The sequence below is a fragment of the Zootoca vivipara genome, chromosome Z1 (assembly GCF_965207765.1).
Source record: "Zootoca vivipara chromosome Z1, rZooViv2.hap1.1, whole genome shotgun sequence".
NCBI classification, from domain to species: domain Eukaryota; kingdom Metazoa; phylum Chordata; class Lepidosauria; order Squamata; family Lacertidae; genus Zootoca; species Zootoca vivipara.
Window position 1 is genome coordinate 40,863,567 of NC_142583.1, and position 15,965 is coordinate 40,879,531.

Consider the following 15,965-nt stretch of genomic DNA (forward strand, 5'->3'; position numbering starts at 1 on the left):
TGGGCTTGATCTGGGTCGATCATGGGCCCAAGGCAGCCGGAGCACAGCACGCTCCTCAATAGCCAGAAAGACATACAAGTTTCCTTGTTTTCTTCTCAGCCCTCTTCCTTGTAAGTCTTCTGGCAGGGACTATTTACAATACTTTAGTGGCTTTTCAGCAGTTGCGTAGACATGGACAATCCTACTTTTAACAGGGAAAATAATTTAATCTAGTTTTCTTGCTTTTGCAAATTTAATTGAAGGCATTCAACAATCCATGGTTCGGAACTACACAGACAAGCTTGAGCTAAGCGGAGAATTCCCTTCCCTTGAAACTAAGCAATACATTAGGGCAGTATCTTTACTAATGGAGTCTCCCTCGAAGGATTTCCCCTTTTTTGTAAGTAACTCAATGTTAACAGTAGTTCATGTCTTGATTTTTTTTTACTGCTGGGCAAAGAGAACACACATCATAACAATTATTTGACACCATTGCTAGAGTCAGTTCAGCAAAATCCCAAATAGCAGATTTTAATTTGCTGTTTTAAAATCAAATGCACACAGGCCAAGACCCATTCTTTTCTGGCTAACAGCCTTATGCAGATGTTAAAGGTAAAGGTAAAGGGACCCCTGACCATTAGGTCCAGTCGTGACCGACTCTGGGGTTGCGCGCTCATCTCGCATTATTGGCCGAGGGAACCGGCGTATAGCTTCCAGGTCATGTGGCCAGCATGACAAAGCCGCTTCTGGCAAACCAGAGCAGCACATGGAAACGCCGTTTACCTTCCCGCTGTAGCGGTTCCTATTTATCTACTTGCATTTTGACGTGCTTTCGAACTGCTAGGTTGGCAGGATGCAGATGTTAGGCAGCATCAAACCTGCTTATGAGATGTATATCTTATTTTTAAAGTACCTCTTAAACATGTGTGGTCTTTCCAGTGTCTTCACAAGCCAATTCTCCAAGTCAACACCTGAATTTATTCACGATAGTGGTTTCGTTCTTCTACGAACCTCGTGGGTGGCTCTGAAAAGAGCCTTTGGGTCTGGATATTTGGTCGCCTTGGGCAGTTAGCACTATGAATTACATGAATTACCATACTTGGAAGTCAACATGTCAACCCTGAAGTTGTTACTACTGGCTGTGTAATGGGCTAATGATTTTGTGTTAGCTGTAGTGGTTTGTTAACAAAATCCAAAGGTGATTCCACCCCTTGGTGGAAAGGGCACCTGCTAGTTCAAAATTGGGGTCTTGCGTGGGTAGCAGGGATCCCCAAACAAAATCTGTTTCCTGCCTTCCAACAGTAAAAGTACTTTCCACACAGGCAAAGCCACCCCTGGACGCAGTCCAAAATCTTCAACTGTAATTGGCTCAACTGTCCATCTGTGTCACAGGGCCTCTGGTCACCATTCCGACTCCTGCACTAATTCTAAGGGTTGCTATGCAACGTTGACAAAGTTACTCTGGACACAGACGGAGGATAGAAAGTACAAAAAGGAAGTTGTTCAAGAGAATGAGGGGAAAGTAAGAGACAGGCACCTGAAAGGGGGAAAAAGGGGAACCTGGCATTGAACATGGGTGGGAAAAGACCTTGGGTTGGGCAGACGAGCCACAGTCCTTCATGCATGGAGAAGAGAGGACATCTCATTTCCTGCCTACTTTTGAGGGCTGCCTTCCCACTTGGTAACCTGGCATTAAGAGGAAACAGGTTTGCCCCTGTTCACATTCCCTCCCATAAGATAAGACCTTCAGGGTTGCAAAAGGGATTAAGGTTTACAGCTGCTATTGTGGCTTTGCCAGCTTTGGTGATTGTGGGTTGACAGCAGATTCTCTTTCTTGCTGCCCATAATGTTCTGCAAAGAAACCTCTTCCCAAACAACTTCGCTGTGAGGCAGAGAGGAAATTGGCACGTTCTCCCCTGAATAGGGCAGCTTCAACACAGCAAAGGTTGCAAGCTCAATAGCGCTTCCAAGGTTGATCAGTCTTTCCTCAATTTACTCAGGAATGAGACATCATCCAGTGCAAGTTCAGGAATATTTTAATTAGCTAACACCAGTGCTATAGTCCTTTACATGTTCAAAATGTAACGGGTCCTAAACTACCAAAGTTTGGTCATTCAGCACATCTTTAATTGCAATATTGAAAAAACACCCCATTGTGTGTGATACCCTTTTGGCCCACTTCGTTCAAATACAGAATAACCATGCTACACTGAGGGAACTGCTCTAGCAAAGGTCTTCAAATAAAGAACTTCATTTGTTACAGAATCAGTCCTCCAAACCAGGGGACGGCAAAAACATAAAGCATGCCTCAAATTTAAGTAGCTACGGTATGTTTTTTTGTTTTTTTGTTTGTTTTTTCTTCTACTATCACAGCAAGGTGTTTAATGACAAAAGTGTCTTTCGACAAGAAAGTTGAAAATAAAACCATTAGTTCTCCGTTCATAAATAACCCCCCCCAAAAGTCTTCAGAAGCCCATTTTAAAAGGCCACTGCAGAAACAGTACATCTTTTTAAATATAAAAAACAACCACACACCCACACATCCAGCTACTTGCACCTATTTATAAAAGCCTGTCGGGATCTTCATTAAATGTGAAGTCACATACTAAAGACAGGTGGTCTGAGGGGTAAGTGAAAGACGGTAGCCTGTTGGGTCCAATTTGCTCCTCAGTCAGGAGACAGAGAGCAGCATTCACATTTAAGGCATGTTGCGAGTACCAGATGTAATCGAGGGTGTGCCTGCACTCTCCAGAGGGTCGGATGTTCCATGTCGTATAGGGAGGTTCTGACAGTCCGTCAGCACTCAGCAGCTTGTAAGCGCTATTTAGGTTCAGGCTAGAATTTGAGAATTCCTTGTACACCTCTTCGCTGGGCTCTGCGTTGAAATCGCCACAGATGATGAGAGGGACCTCTGCCTCCCGGGTGATCTTCTTCAGGTTCTCAAGAAGATCGGCTCCTTGTGCAGACCTAAATCGTTCCCAGCCGTTGCGAGCTTTCAGGTGAGTCACAGCAGTGCAGAACAGTTTGCCGGTTTCGTTACATTTCAGAATCTGAGCAATGGCTACTTGGTTGGTTTTCAGCTTCATCGCGGTCAGCCTGATGTTGGTGCTGTTGACCAGAGTGAATCTGTCCTTGAGGAAGAATAAGGCACAGCCGTCTGGCCCGTTGTTACATTCCACGTCTAAACATGGAGACCACGGTTTAGGGAAGAAAGTACATTGGTAGCCCAGCCGACTGAGCAGAGGCTGGAAGGTGTCAAAGTAGTGGTCCACTTCCTGTAGGCACAAGATGTCTGGCTGATATGCCAGGATCTCTTCTAAAATGAGGCATTTCCTTTCTTCCCACCTCAGGGCTTCCTTCGGGCACTGAATAAAGTTGTCCTTGCCTTCTCCAAGAGCTGGAAGGAAAACAATAAATCCATAGCATTATTTTCCCTTCCAAAACACACTTGTGGGAAAACAAGTAGCCTATTCCCTTTGTTAGAAAAGCGTTGCAATATAGGCCCACAAAAGTTGAAATTATTTTTTACTAGCCAGCTAAGAGACTAGAAGCAGTTTAAGCATGTGGTGAGATGTGTGTCTAAAGACTCATCTCAAGCTTCTAAAATACCCCGTACTTTTCAACCTCCTGTTTTGTTTCTGCCATGAAATCATTCAAGGGACCTTACAAAAACAGCAGATATCTACTGTATATACCCAAGGCTGTGTCTACCACATACTTGTGTTTTTAAAAATAAAATGGATCAGAGTTCTGTAGCTTGCAAATGATGCAAGGTAACCAAACTTACATACTGCTCATTTCACAGAGCTTCTACTTTTGATGCCCCCAGTTCTCCCCTTGATTATGTATAGAGATAGAAGAAACCCTGCCCTTTTGAACCCTTCCTCAGCAGACACTGCCCATAGTTTTTCAAGTCTCAAAAATATTATATAAGCTGATGCTGTTTGGATGCCACAGTCCAATGTCAATACACCAGATTTTCCATGTTTTCTCCGCATGGATCTCCTCGATTTTTGCCCATTATACTCTAGGAGAGCGATCAACTGTATTCTGTATTTTCCCAACCCCAACCACATTTGGACTCTACAATGACTCAAGAATCAGGGTTTATACCTTGTGCAAGGATGTTCCACTGCATGACCCTAATAGGTCGGTGGCTTCTGGAAAAGCTGGTCTGCAGGTTCACAAAGTCCCTCTGGAACCGGGCAGGACGTTTCTGAAGAACCATCTGGCATTCTTCAAGCAGATCCTTGGGATCAATGGGATCCAAGAAGTCAGGATCCGTTTGTTCCAAGTATTCCTGGTGTTTGGAGACAGCACCAGTACTCAGAGTCTTTGCAAGAGCACTATATAGCCTGCTGGTACTGTTGCCCATGGAATACACTGAAAACGAAGCAAAGAAGAGGCAAATTCATCACTGAAGGCATGATAAGTAAACACCCATCCTTGATTAGCTAACACAGAGGAAGGTTTTCTGCACATAAATCAAAGCAAATGAATTCACCACTGCACTTCCCTCCATAATGCAATACATGTGACCCAAGAACCAGTACAGGACCTGCCACCATGAAGCTCACTGGGTGGCCTTGGGCCTGTCCCCAACTTTTAGCTTAATCTACGTCTCAGTGTTGTTGAAAGGATAAAACAGGTAGAAAATTCTTGGCCCAGCTGCTCCCCTTGCCCCACAGTTCCCATCATGCGATGGGGAGAGCAAGGACAAATCCATTGGCACAGCCCTTTTCTTCTCCTGTAGATCAGGGGTGGCCAACTTCCAAGAGATTGCGATCTACTCAGAGTTAAAAACTGGCAGTGATCTACCCCCTTTTGGGGGGTACAGGCCACAGTTGTTGAGTTTTTTTAGGAAGGAAAGCCCTGTTTTTGGTGGTTCAGGTCATTTTAGGGGTGCAGGGCAAAGGTGTTGAGGTTTTTTTTAGGGGAGCCAAAGTTTTTTAACTTCTTTAGGTGGGGGGAGCCACTGATCTACCGGTGATCTACCACAGACGTCCAGTGATCTATTGGTAGATCACGATCTACCTGTTGGACATGCCTGCTGTAGATGGATTGAGAACCCGGACTCCACCCCCGCCGCTGCAGACAGTCCCCCAAACGGGGTGATTGGTTGTTGTTGTTTTTTTGCAGGAACGACAAGGGGGCATGCAGGAGGGCCAGAGCTAAGGGGTTCATCCCAGTTCTCCCCCTCCTACAATGGGCAACAGAGCCAGATGGACAGGGTATAAATAATAAAATTATTATTTAAAAAGTACTAATGGTAACTGATGGGGTGGGGAGCAGAGAGCAACTGAACAGGGCTTTTGTGACTGCCTGGGGATGCCCCCCCCCAATAAAATGTTTTCTTTGTTCAAGGTTTCTGAAGCCCAATTATTACCATAGTAGCTCTGAAACTGCTTCTACTTTTATTTACTATGAGGTTACTATGTAGTTCAAATTACAGGTAGGTAGCCGTGTTGGTCTGAGTCGAAACAAAATAAAAACGAAGTGTGCATGCACACGAAAGCTCATACTACAATAAAAACTTAGTTTTAAGGTGCTACTGAAGGAATTTTTTTATTATGTAGTTCAAAGTTTAACACATCAAACGGAAGATAAAATTCAGGCAAGCTTCTATATAAGCATAATGTTAATCCTGTTGGGTTGCTTCAGAACACACCCTGATTCAAAAGGCTTCCCACTCTTTTACGTAACTAGAGATGCGATGTACTAGGGTTTTGAAGGCACTCCAGAACAAAGAAATGCAGAACAGGTGTTGCAGAGTGGCAGAGGCAGATATTAAGTTCAGTTCAGTAAGTTTATTGTGCTAACCGAAGGCCATAACAAAAGCATAGAAACACAAACAATTTCAAATGCAAAATTTAAAGCAAGGCATCTACTAAATCAAACAGAAGCATCAATTTCTAGTGATACTATAACCAGAGAGCTTCCACTACCACACCAAATGTATTTCAGATTTAGACTTCTCAATCCCACTTACAGTTCACGGCTATTTTCTCCTATTCCTTCTTCCTAATCTTCCTTGCTGCCAACACAAAAAGGGCCACTTTTATGAGTCAGTGTCACATTCACATGTTGGAGTCACTCAGTTATCACCAAACCCCCTCCATTGGGAAACGGCTGCTTCCTCGAACAAACAAGGGTTTTAGAAAGCAACTCCTTGGGTCAGCATATAAGGGGCAAAATAACAAATAAATGAATACCATCTTCTACTTGCAACTGTCCGCATATACACAGTCTAGCAGATATTAAGACTAGCTACAGACATGGAAACCTCCATGCAAGATATAATTTTCTCCCAGTCCTGGCATGCCTTCGTTTTCCAGAGTAACTTGAGTAGATAATTCTTAATGCTTCCCTCAAGGGTAAATCTCATTGTTAAAAAGCCACGGAAGAGCGTATTAACTTTACAACAAGGTCAAGGACAGATAAAGGAGTATCCCACTCCCCTCACCAAGCTAAATGTGTGCAGTTCCCCCTCTTAAAATGTGTAAACCTCAGCTCACAATTTTAGGGGTTTTAAACTTTATATCTCACAATCTGCCCAAGTCACAAGAAACTGCTAGTTTCCTTCTCTCTCCCTTTCTCCCTCTGTGCTCTTTTTACTCAAATCCAAAAATGACTTTATTGCATTGCTGGGTATTTTCCGCCAGACAGCATAATGCAACTACTTATGCTAGAAATAGCAAGATACCCCAAAGTGTGGCAAAACAAACATAGAAGGGCAGGCACTTCTTAGTAAACTGTCTGGTTCCTTACGTAATCGCCCATGCTTGCCAGGTTTCGCAATGCCTGACTTGACTTCCCACCACCACAGGAAGGCCAAATCGGTCACTGTGCTGACTATTGCTGCATCATTGATATTTCTCAAACAGAGAGATTAAAAGCTGTGACTATACTGCATTTCATTTTTACCCACTAAAGAACAGAGGAGGGGGAGGGAAAGAGGAAAGGATGCCTCTGGAAGAAAGGAAATTTGCCTAACAGAACGTTTTTTACCAATTAAGGCTGTGCAGGAAGGTTAACTTTCAAAGACAAGTTTCAGTTAAGGGGGGCCGGAAGTGTGAACCCAGCGATCAGAGTTACTGCACAAAAAGCACTACAACATACTAACATGACTGCATTGCATTTTAAAATTTGTTATCTGAAAACAAGTTAGTTTCCTTTACTTGATTTCTCAGCAACATCATTTCAATTCTGAGAATAAATGTGTAAGATTGCTCTGCTGAGTTCTATGGGACTTACTCCATGGTAAGTGAGCAAAGGGTTGCTGCTTGGCTTCCCCCCATAATATAAAAAATATTAAAAATGCAAGTAATTTTGGAATTTTCTTCTTGCATATTAACAGAGCAGCCTTGAATTAAAATCACGCTAAGTAATAGGGGCCTCAAATCACAATCACAGCACCCTTCGAATAGGAAAGGCAACACTCGCTGCCGATTTATAACCATATTTCCAAAGACATGACCCGGCGGGTCTCCTTTGTTACTCTATTCCTGTCCCAACAGTTGCTAGATAAAGGTTAAAATTATGTGAAGTAGAAATGGAACCGATCACCCGTACAAACTCGTAAACACTTCGAGGGTTTCTACAGTTCTGATAGTCTCAGGCACTAAGCTTTGCAATACATCTCTAATGAAAACACAATATTGAACGAGGCTGTTAATTTTGCATACACACCTGAAAAGCCGGAAGAATGCATCAACGTGCGCAGTAAACAGCTCTAATGGTGAATCTCCCACAGAACTGGTGTCACGTGAGCAGTCTCTCTTTTTGTTAACCTTGCCCTCTGGCGACACCTAGTGGCCTCTTACAAAATTGCGTCCAATGGAACCTCCATTGTCACAATTAACCCCTAGCAACTCTAGAAAAGACGAGATTTTTAAAATCTGCTCTTGCACGGCAAGTCAACGCCGCTGCATGCTGAAGCGCTGGTCACGAGACCAAAGGAGGCTACCCCATGGTAGCTTATCTGCATGAAGCTCTTGTGTCAATGCAAAGTGGGTGGGGTGTTTTTTTTTTTTTTAAACCGCTATTTTCATTCCCTCGCCCACTCAATCCACCAGGAGACTGAACAGTGTAGTCTGCGAAAAGAGAAACACACAAGCTCCACTTCACACTGGCTTCCCTTGACAGGAAATGCACAGCTCCTGATTGCTCTTTGTACTGTGCAACTCAGATCCCCTGACTTATATAACAAGACAAGCACTCTTGCCCAGACACCTTAGCAGTCCCCTTACGCAACCACTTTCTAGCCCGCCTTTAGTGAGTAAGCGGATTTTCTATCATCATTGCCCTTTCAACTAAATTCCAGAAAGTTCACTGGCTCTTGCATGAGATGGTGCTTTATAGACTAATGAGTACATGTTAAAACTTTAGCAACACACCTAGGCTTGGAATGTGCATTCTGGAGAGGGAATTGCTGGTTCACAGCACAACTCGACACACCTACTCGGAAGCAAGCCCCACTGAGTTCAAGAGGGCCCAGGAAAGTGGGTACAGAGTCCCAGCATTTTAATGTCTTCAACTTTTTTAATACGAGATGGCACTTTTGCCCCAGCTTGGACCTACTTTGGCATTTTGTGTGTGTATGTGTCCTCTCTCCTCCTCTCTTCTCCATCTTCCTTCCTTCCAGACCTACACAGGAAGCTGCCTTTCAGTCAGATCATTGGTCCATCTAGCTCAGTATTACCTACACTGACTGGCAGCAAGCTCTCCAGTCCTACCTAGAGATGCAAGAGACTGAACCCAGAACCTTCTGCATGCAAAGCAGGTAGTCCTACTGCTGAGCTACCAGTCCTTCCCCAAAGTTACAAAGCTCCTTCACGTCTATATTTATACACCCAAAACTTAGCAGTGATCCACTCTGGGAAAGTGGAAAAGGCACTTGTGGGTCCCAACTCAACAGCTGAAGACTAGTGACCTAAACGGCGGGCTGCTTTTTTCTGATCAGGGAAAGTAATGAAGGAACTTAGAGGACCTATTGGGGTTCCCTAGAAGCCAAGACTATACATTGCATTCCATACAGCAGGTATTAACTCCAGTTAGGGCCTCTTTATTTACCTTGGCCTTGTTGGTTCCCAACGCCAGTTGTTACAAGTTTTGATTTATTTGGACTACTGATTGCACTTGGATTTTAATTTTATTGCATTTGTGCTGTAATGTTTTATACTGCAATTTATATTGCTACTGCAATGCTGCCTGGAGAAGCTTTCAAGACAGGCAGTATATAAAATATTCAATCAGTGAAGAGACAGTATGTGCATAATACTATTCCAGCTTGTTTCCATTGCTGAAGTAACCCTGAAAGGTATAAACTGCTTACTACCCTGAATGCCTGCAATGAGGTGTTCCCGAAGTACCTTGCAAAGCAAATGACAAAAGAAAAAAGCAATCCTGTAGTTCTGAAACATTGTGTGCTTGTTGCCTGGACATTTTCACCCGTGCTTCTCCCTCATTATCTTTTGCCTGCCTCATTCTCTTTGTGCAGAGTCCATAGTTAATACACACATTTTCTGTTAGCAACAGCCCAAAGAGGATCTTTGGAGCAACAACAACACACAGGATTGCACACAGTAGAACAACGGTCATTCTTCTCCTCCCCAGACCAAGATTTTGCTTTTGTAACTGCAGGTAACCGAATCATGCTGAATCACCCTGAGTTGCTGCAATATCTTGGGGGTGTTTTTCTCCCATTTGGTGTAGCCACACGGCCTGCAACCAGATCTGATTCGTTTTCTCCAAATCATGGTGCTCAGCTCACTCATACAAATGGACACAAATCTGACTTAAGAAATGGCAGTATTCAAAAGCCAGGTGTGCATTGGGGGGGGGGGGAGGTGCATTTCAACCTAGGACAATCTGCATGCGACCTTATAGAGTTGCCTTCCTGGGGCAAATGAACTTTAAAGGAAGACTCCAATCATGTCTAACTGTTTAATTACTACTTCAAGAGGGACTGTGGAATCATTGGAGACTGGACTGGGGCAAAGGATTTGTAGGAAATTGTGCAAATTAGCTAACCAACGCCAGGGGTGCCTGAGTTAACCACTGTACTGCAAATTACCATTAATTAAAAAATTATCGCCACCTGTACTTCTGTGCATTTCATTTCTCTCTTGACCTCCTCCCCAAACCATACATACGTGTAACGTAGGGCAACAGTTTGTGCATCTGTTGGTGAATTGGATTGAAGTCCACAAAAGCTTGTCAGCCTTTAAGGTGGCTAACATGGCTTCTCCCCTGGAAATAAACTGCTTGGGAAATGCTGCTGCATTGCAACACAGCTTGGCTGCAGCAGCACCTTCCCTTCAGTAAGCAAAGCACAGAGATCTTCCTAAGAACATGCAAGTTTCCCCAATGGACTTTAGGAGTAGATTTCACATAGCTTGCTATCTGCTCTTCATTTTGAGATTATTATAACTGCTTGCTCTGATACAACTCGATATCTGGGTAGCCACAGTTAGAAAGCTATGAGCAAGGCTTTAGAAGGGAACCTAGGAAATGAAGGGTGTGGAAAGTCCACCAGGAACAACTGAGCTACTTCTATCTAACCTTGATGCAAAAGAATTGGCCAGGCAAGTTGTGTAACCATGCCTATGTCAGCTACAGCAAGTCAATCAATAATGCTGATGTAACGACAGTAGACTCCATGCAGAATGCCAATATCGACAGATCGACCCAGCGCTCCTGCACCCACACCAGCAGCTGTTAGAGCCACTTTAACACTGCAATCCTAAAAGCTTGTTTGCTCATAAGTAAATGCAGCTGAGCTCAATGGGGCTCTTCCCCCAGTAAGTGGGCCTAGGCAGGCAACCTAAGTTATACCTATAATATGTTATGTATATAAATACACACACAAACCTCAAGCTGCAATCAGTTCAATAGCACTTCCAGATGAGTGGGCAACTCTAAACCTGAACATGCTGGTCCCAAGCATCATGGATTGCCATGGGATGACAGAATGTCCCAAGAACGGGCCTGTACTCCTAATGAACATTGGACCATAAGGAGATTCTCTAAAACAGGCACAGGCAAACTTGGCCCTCCAGATGTTTTGGGACTACAACTCCCATTATCCCTAGCTAACAGTACCAGTGGTCAGGGATGATGAGAATTGTAGTCCCCAAACATCTGGAGGGCCATGTTTGCCTATGCCTGCTCTAAAACACTGGAACCAATCAGGACTCTCTCTGTTTTGTGGATCTTACTGGGCCCAGTTGGCTCCCAACCATACAACAATTTGGCTGGATTCAGTATCCTAAACCCAAGAGCATTCCTAGCCTTCAGTCACTCTTTTTGGGGGAAAGCTGGTGAATGAGCTGCTTGACCTCCAACAGCCCTGTTTACACCCCAGCATGGCACGGGTAGAAAATTTGTTGAACCACTCTGCAGACTGTAGCTCTGGGAAGGGGATAGGAGCCTCTTAACTCCTCTCAGCGCCCTTAACAAACTACAGTACCCATAATTCTTTGTGGGGAGCAATGACTGCTTAACATGGTTTAATACTGCTTTAAATGGATAGTGCAGAAGATGGCGCCTAAGTCATACTCAAGAGTAGAGCCAATTAAAAAATGGACATGAGTTCATCATGGCTAACTGATTTCAGTGAGTCTATTCAGAGTACATTTCATCACATACCACTCTGTGTGTTTTTTTAAGAAACAAAAAGCAAATTCATTGCTTCCGGTCTAAAACTGAAATGCTGTATTGCACTTTTGTCTCACCCTTTCCCCCTCAAATGCTTTCACAATGAGCAACTCATTCCACAAAACCAAATCACAAGACCTCTGCAGATTTCAAAGGGCTTCATGGGTTTTGAGCGTGAAGATAATAAATGTAGGGAAATGTCAGGATATTGATGTATCTCTAAAACACCTCTCGGTTAGTCCAAGGACCAGACAACATCCTCTATGGTACCATCAATTCCAGCATTGTCTACAGAGACCACAGCATCTCAGGCAGACCACCTTTCTCACCACTACCAGATACTTTTAAAACTTGGTATGCTAAAGACTGAACCTGTGATTTTCTGCTTGCAGAGCATGTACCTTATCACTGAGATATGGCCATGGTTATAGTGATCTAGTGATTTATAACACAGGGAAATAAGGAAGAAAGATAAGAAGCGTAGGCTGATCCACAGTTCTCAAACTAAGATAGTTCAAATGGATATAGGTAGAAGTCCTTTGTAGTTACGTAAATGGCACTATGATTGCAGCTTTACTGCAGATTTTTCAACCCTCTTCTCTTACATCATTTGTGAGAAAAAGTGGCAAATTAATCAGGGGCAAAAACCCTTTCCCTTGCCAGCAATGTGGGTGAGAAAATGACAAGAAGACTTAGCTCCAAATAGCTAGGTTTTCTCAAGTATGACTCAACTTCGGGGAGGCGGCGACTAAGAAACTTTCCAAATCTAAGTTACAAAAGAGGCAGACTTCCATAAAAATGATGAAAAACGGCATACATGGATTCAGGGCACTCCTGTTTTAAGGATCTTTTTCTGAGAATGTTAGTGGCCAAAAAGTAGGCCCATTTTAACATTACAGACCCACATTTCAGCAATGGACTGAAGTGACAGCCCACAAGCAGCTGTTATGCTCTCTGCCAAAAGGGTCCCTAAATTCATAGAATCATAGAATCATAGAGTTGGAAGAGACCACAAGGGCCATCCAGTCCAACCCCCCGCCAAGCAGGAAACACCATCAAAGCATTCCTGACAGATGGCTGTCAAGCCTCTGCTTAAAGACCTCCAAAGAAGGAGACTCCACCACACTCCTTGGCAGCAAATTCCACTGCCGAACAGCTCTTCTCGAGGGTAACCCAGAGAAACTTCTTGATGGAGGTACAGTAAGCCCACAACCGACACCCATTTAACTTGTGTGCAGCCACCTTGATTTGTGTGGCAAAGGAAAAAATAAAAACAGAAAGGGGCAGAAAGGGAGCAGGAATCTGGGGGGAATGACTCTGGCAATCCCACCCGCCATTGAACCCAATGGGTTTTGACTATATGCGATTCTGGCTGCAGGCACCATCCCTGGAACGTAATCCCTGTGTAAATTGCGGGCTTACTGTACACAGAACACAAGTTTCTGAGGATCACAAGTTGAAAGAATGCTTTTGCCCTTGAGTCCTACTTGAAAGCTTCCCATTGGTATCCGGCTTGCCAATGCTAGAACCAGTATGCAGGATCAGATGGGCTTTTGGCTGAATTCAGCAATGATCTTCTTATATAAGATGCATTCTCAGTGAATGATTGAGGTACCCTAAGAAGCTTGCCAACACCTAGACCCAAGCAGGTTAAAGAGAACCCAAGATCTTTCTGCTTAGGTTGAATGTTATTGGCCTAGCTGGCATTAGTTAGCACTAAAAGGCGGGGGAATCTTCTGAATTGCAAATGGAGGCTGCAATCGTATACACACTGGCCCACATTGAAGTTAATAGGGACTTATCTCAGTGTAGACATGCAGAGGACTGCATCACAAGCCTTTTAAAAAGGTTTCATTGATGGTTACAATTTCTTTTTTCAGAGTTCAAGTAACAAGGCTAGGGTTTCCTAGAACATGGCTTTATCTTCCATGAATTTGTCAAGTCCTTAAAAAAGACCCATACAAGCTGGCTAGCCATCATTGCCTCCTGTGGGAAGGAGTTTCATAGTTTAACTATGTGCTGTGAGAAGTACTTTCTTCTGTTCTGTCTGTCCTGAATCTTCCAACATTCAGCTGCATTGGATGTTCCAGTGTTATCTATGAGAGAGAAAAACTACTCTGTCCACTTTCTCTACTCCCTCATGTGTAATTTGATAGACCTTCATTATGTCTCTCCTTACCTTATCTCTAAACTGAAGAGCCACGGATGCTGTAAGCTTTCACCATAGGGGAAGTTGCTCCACCCCCTCAAACATTTTGTTTGACCTTTTCTGATCCTGTTCCATCTCTGCATTTTTAGCAAATACCAGTACTTTTAACAACCCATAGTGAGTAGTGGCTTTCAAGTCTAGACGAATTTCAGTTCCTTAAAACCATTCGTCATTGTGCACATGGAAAGGGTCACAGGCTGTGCAAAAATGAGCTGACAAACTACAGCAGAGGGGAACATGTTATAGTTTATCGAAAATGTTCTCTGAAGCATCACTATACCCGTATATTCCGGTGTATAAGACGACTCCCAACTTTCCCAGTTTAAATATAGAGTTTGGGATATACTCGCCATATAAGAAATACGACCCGGCGTATAAGACGACCCCTGACTTTTGAGAAGATTTTCCTGGGTTAAAAAGTAGTCTTATACGCAGGAATATACTGTACTTTTTACAACCCAAATGTGCACGTACGCTCAGGTATGGCACTGCAGATTTCCTCAGCGTCGTTTTGCAAATTAAACAAAACTATTTTCTGTGGGGAAGGAGATAAAGAGCAGGATATGCCTTACTGCTTTTCCCTGGGCAAAAATACATCTAGTAATGATTAACAGGAACTCTGGCATATTTAGAGGGGGAATATGCAAAAAGCACTCCTTGAAATCCCCAAGCAGCACATGCTTTTCTCAGCGCAGAGGTAACTTGGAGAATTAGTCAAGGATGCAAAAACTTATCTCAACAAGGTGGTAAAACTGAGAGTGCTTCCTACGGGGTATGTAATATATGCCTCGCATGAGATCCCATTCACTGACTTTCTGGAAGAGGAAGCTTTTAATGAATCAGCTGCCAGTTTAAGGCTGTCTTGCATTCATTTACTTAATAAATGGGGCTGATGGCTGGCTCCTCATTAATAATATATATTTAAAATAAATCAGAAGCCTTGTATATAGCATGTGTCCAGCCTTCAACCAAGACAAAAGCAGAGCAAAATGTCCTCTGGATACCCCCCCCCCCTTTTAATAAAAAAGAAACCATCCCAGAGCTTAGCATAGTGGAAAGCGTGGTAGACCGTGGGCTCCACAAATCTGGCTTGGAAAACTCACTTCAAGCTATCCATGGGTAAAACGGAACTGTGACCTACCTCACAAGGCTACTGTAAGGATTGATAAGATACATTACTGTACAGACAAATGATGATGCCACTTGCCGTGAACCTTAGAGTTAAGGCCCTGCAGGAGAGGAACTCGTTAGACTACCGGGTACCTGTACCCCTTTAGCAACCACCTCTCGACCGATCAGCCCCCACCCCGCGTCTTTGTTAGAACGTCCGAAACCCAGTGTTCCATCCATGGAACGTTCGGCGCCCCCGAGGGTTCTAGGTACTCACCTGCTTGGGAATTCGCAGCCCCCGAGCTTACAGCCGCAGAGCAGCCGTAGTGAGGGGCGGCGGCGGCGGCGGAAGAGGCAAGGATGGCAGGGGGGGAAAGGGCTTTCTTGACTGGAGCCGGAGACCGGAGCAGCAGCGTCGAGGAGGTGGCGGAGGAAGGCGCGCAGCAGAGGTTGGAGAGCGCCGAGCACAGGGACCGAGCGGGGCTCTGATACATAATAACGCTGCCCTCGGGGAACCGGGCGAGGACAACCGGAGAACCGGGCAAACGAGCCCCGAATGAGGTCACTCACAAGCTCAAGCGAACCTGCCGGGCAGCCTCGCCGCCTTAAGGAGCCGGAGGAACAGGCGCGCACGAGCACTCACACACCCTCGGGGAACGAAGAGCAGCAGGGGAATCCCAGGAGGGCGGCAGCTCACACCAGGCTTCTCAGCACAAGCACGCGGACGGCGCTAACTGCCGCAGACAGGAGCTCAGCCGGCACAAGGCACGGCTCACGCCTTCAGCCGGCACTGACGCAACCGGCAGCTCCCAAGCGCAAAGGAGGGGGGAAGGATGGCGGCAACTCAAGCCTCCCGCCCGCAGAAGTGTAGCTCTTCCTCCCATGTTCAGTTCAAGAGGCGAGGTCGACGCTCGTTGAAGCCGGTGGAAGCAGCGCGGGCAGAGAGACTCGGGAGCACAGGCCGGGCTGAGTTGACTGCGCGAGCTCCCCCCGCGCACTGCATGGTATG

At 44.7% G+C, this 15,965-nt stretch overlaps 1 protein-coding gene across 5 annotated transcripts; it reads right to left on the minus strand.

Annotated features, from left to right (window-relative positions):
- Positions 1–1,997: 1,997 nt before the first annotated feature.
- Positions 1,998–15,677, minus strand: NOCT (nocturnin). Of its 5 annotated transcripts, none has more exons than XM_088661109.1 (4): positions 7,669–7,736; positions 5,969–6,013; positions 4,093–4,362; positions 1,998–3,376 (listed from the first exon to the last, which is right to left on the minus strand). In XM_088661109.1, the coding sequence occupies exons 3-4, from the start codon at positions 4,352–4,354 to the stop codon at positions 2,541–2,543; spliced, it is 1,098 nt and encodes a 365-aa protein (XP_088517235.1). In that variant the 5' UTR covers positions 4,355–4,362; positions 5,969–6,013; positions 7,669–7,736; the 3' UTR covers positions 1,998–2,540. The 5 variants fall into 5 exon arrangements, with proteins under 5 accessions (XP_088517235.1, XP_088517236.1, XP_088517238.1 ...); XM_088661110.1 differs by having other exon boundaries at positions 5,969–6,147; XM_088661112.1 differs by lacking the exons at positions 5,969–6,013; positions 7,669–7,736 and adding an exon at positions 15,527–15,677.
- Between the last annotated feature and the right edge of the window lie 288 nt (positions 15,678–15,965).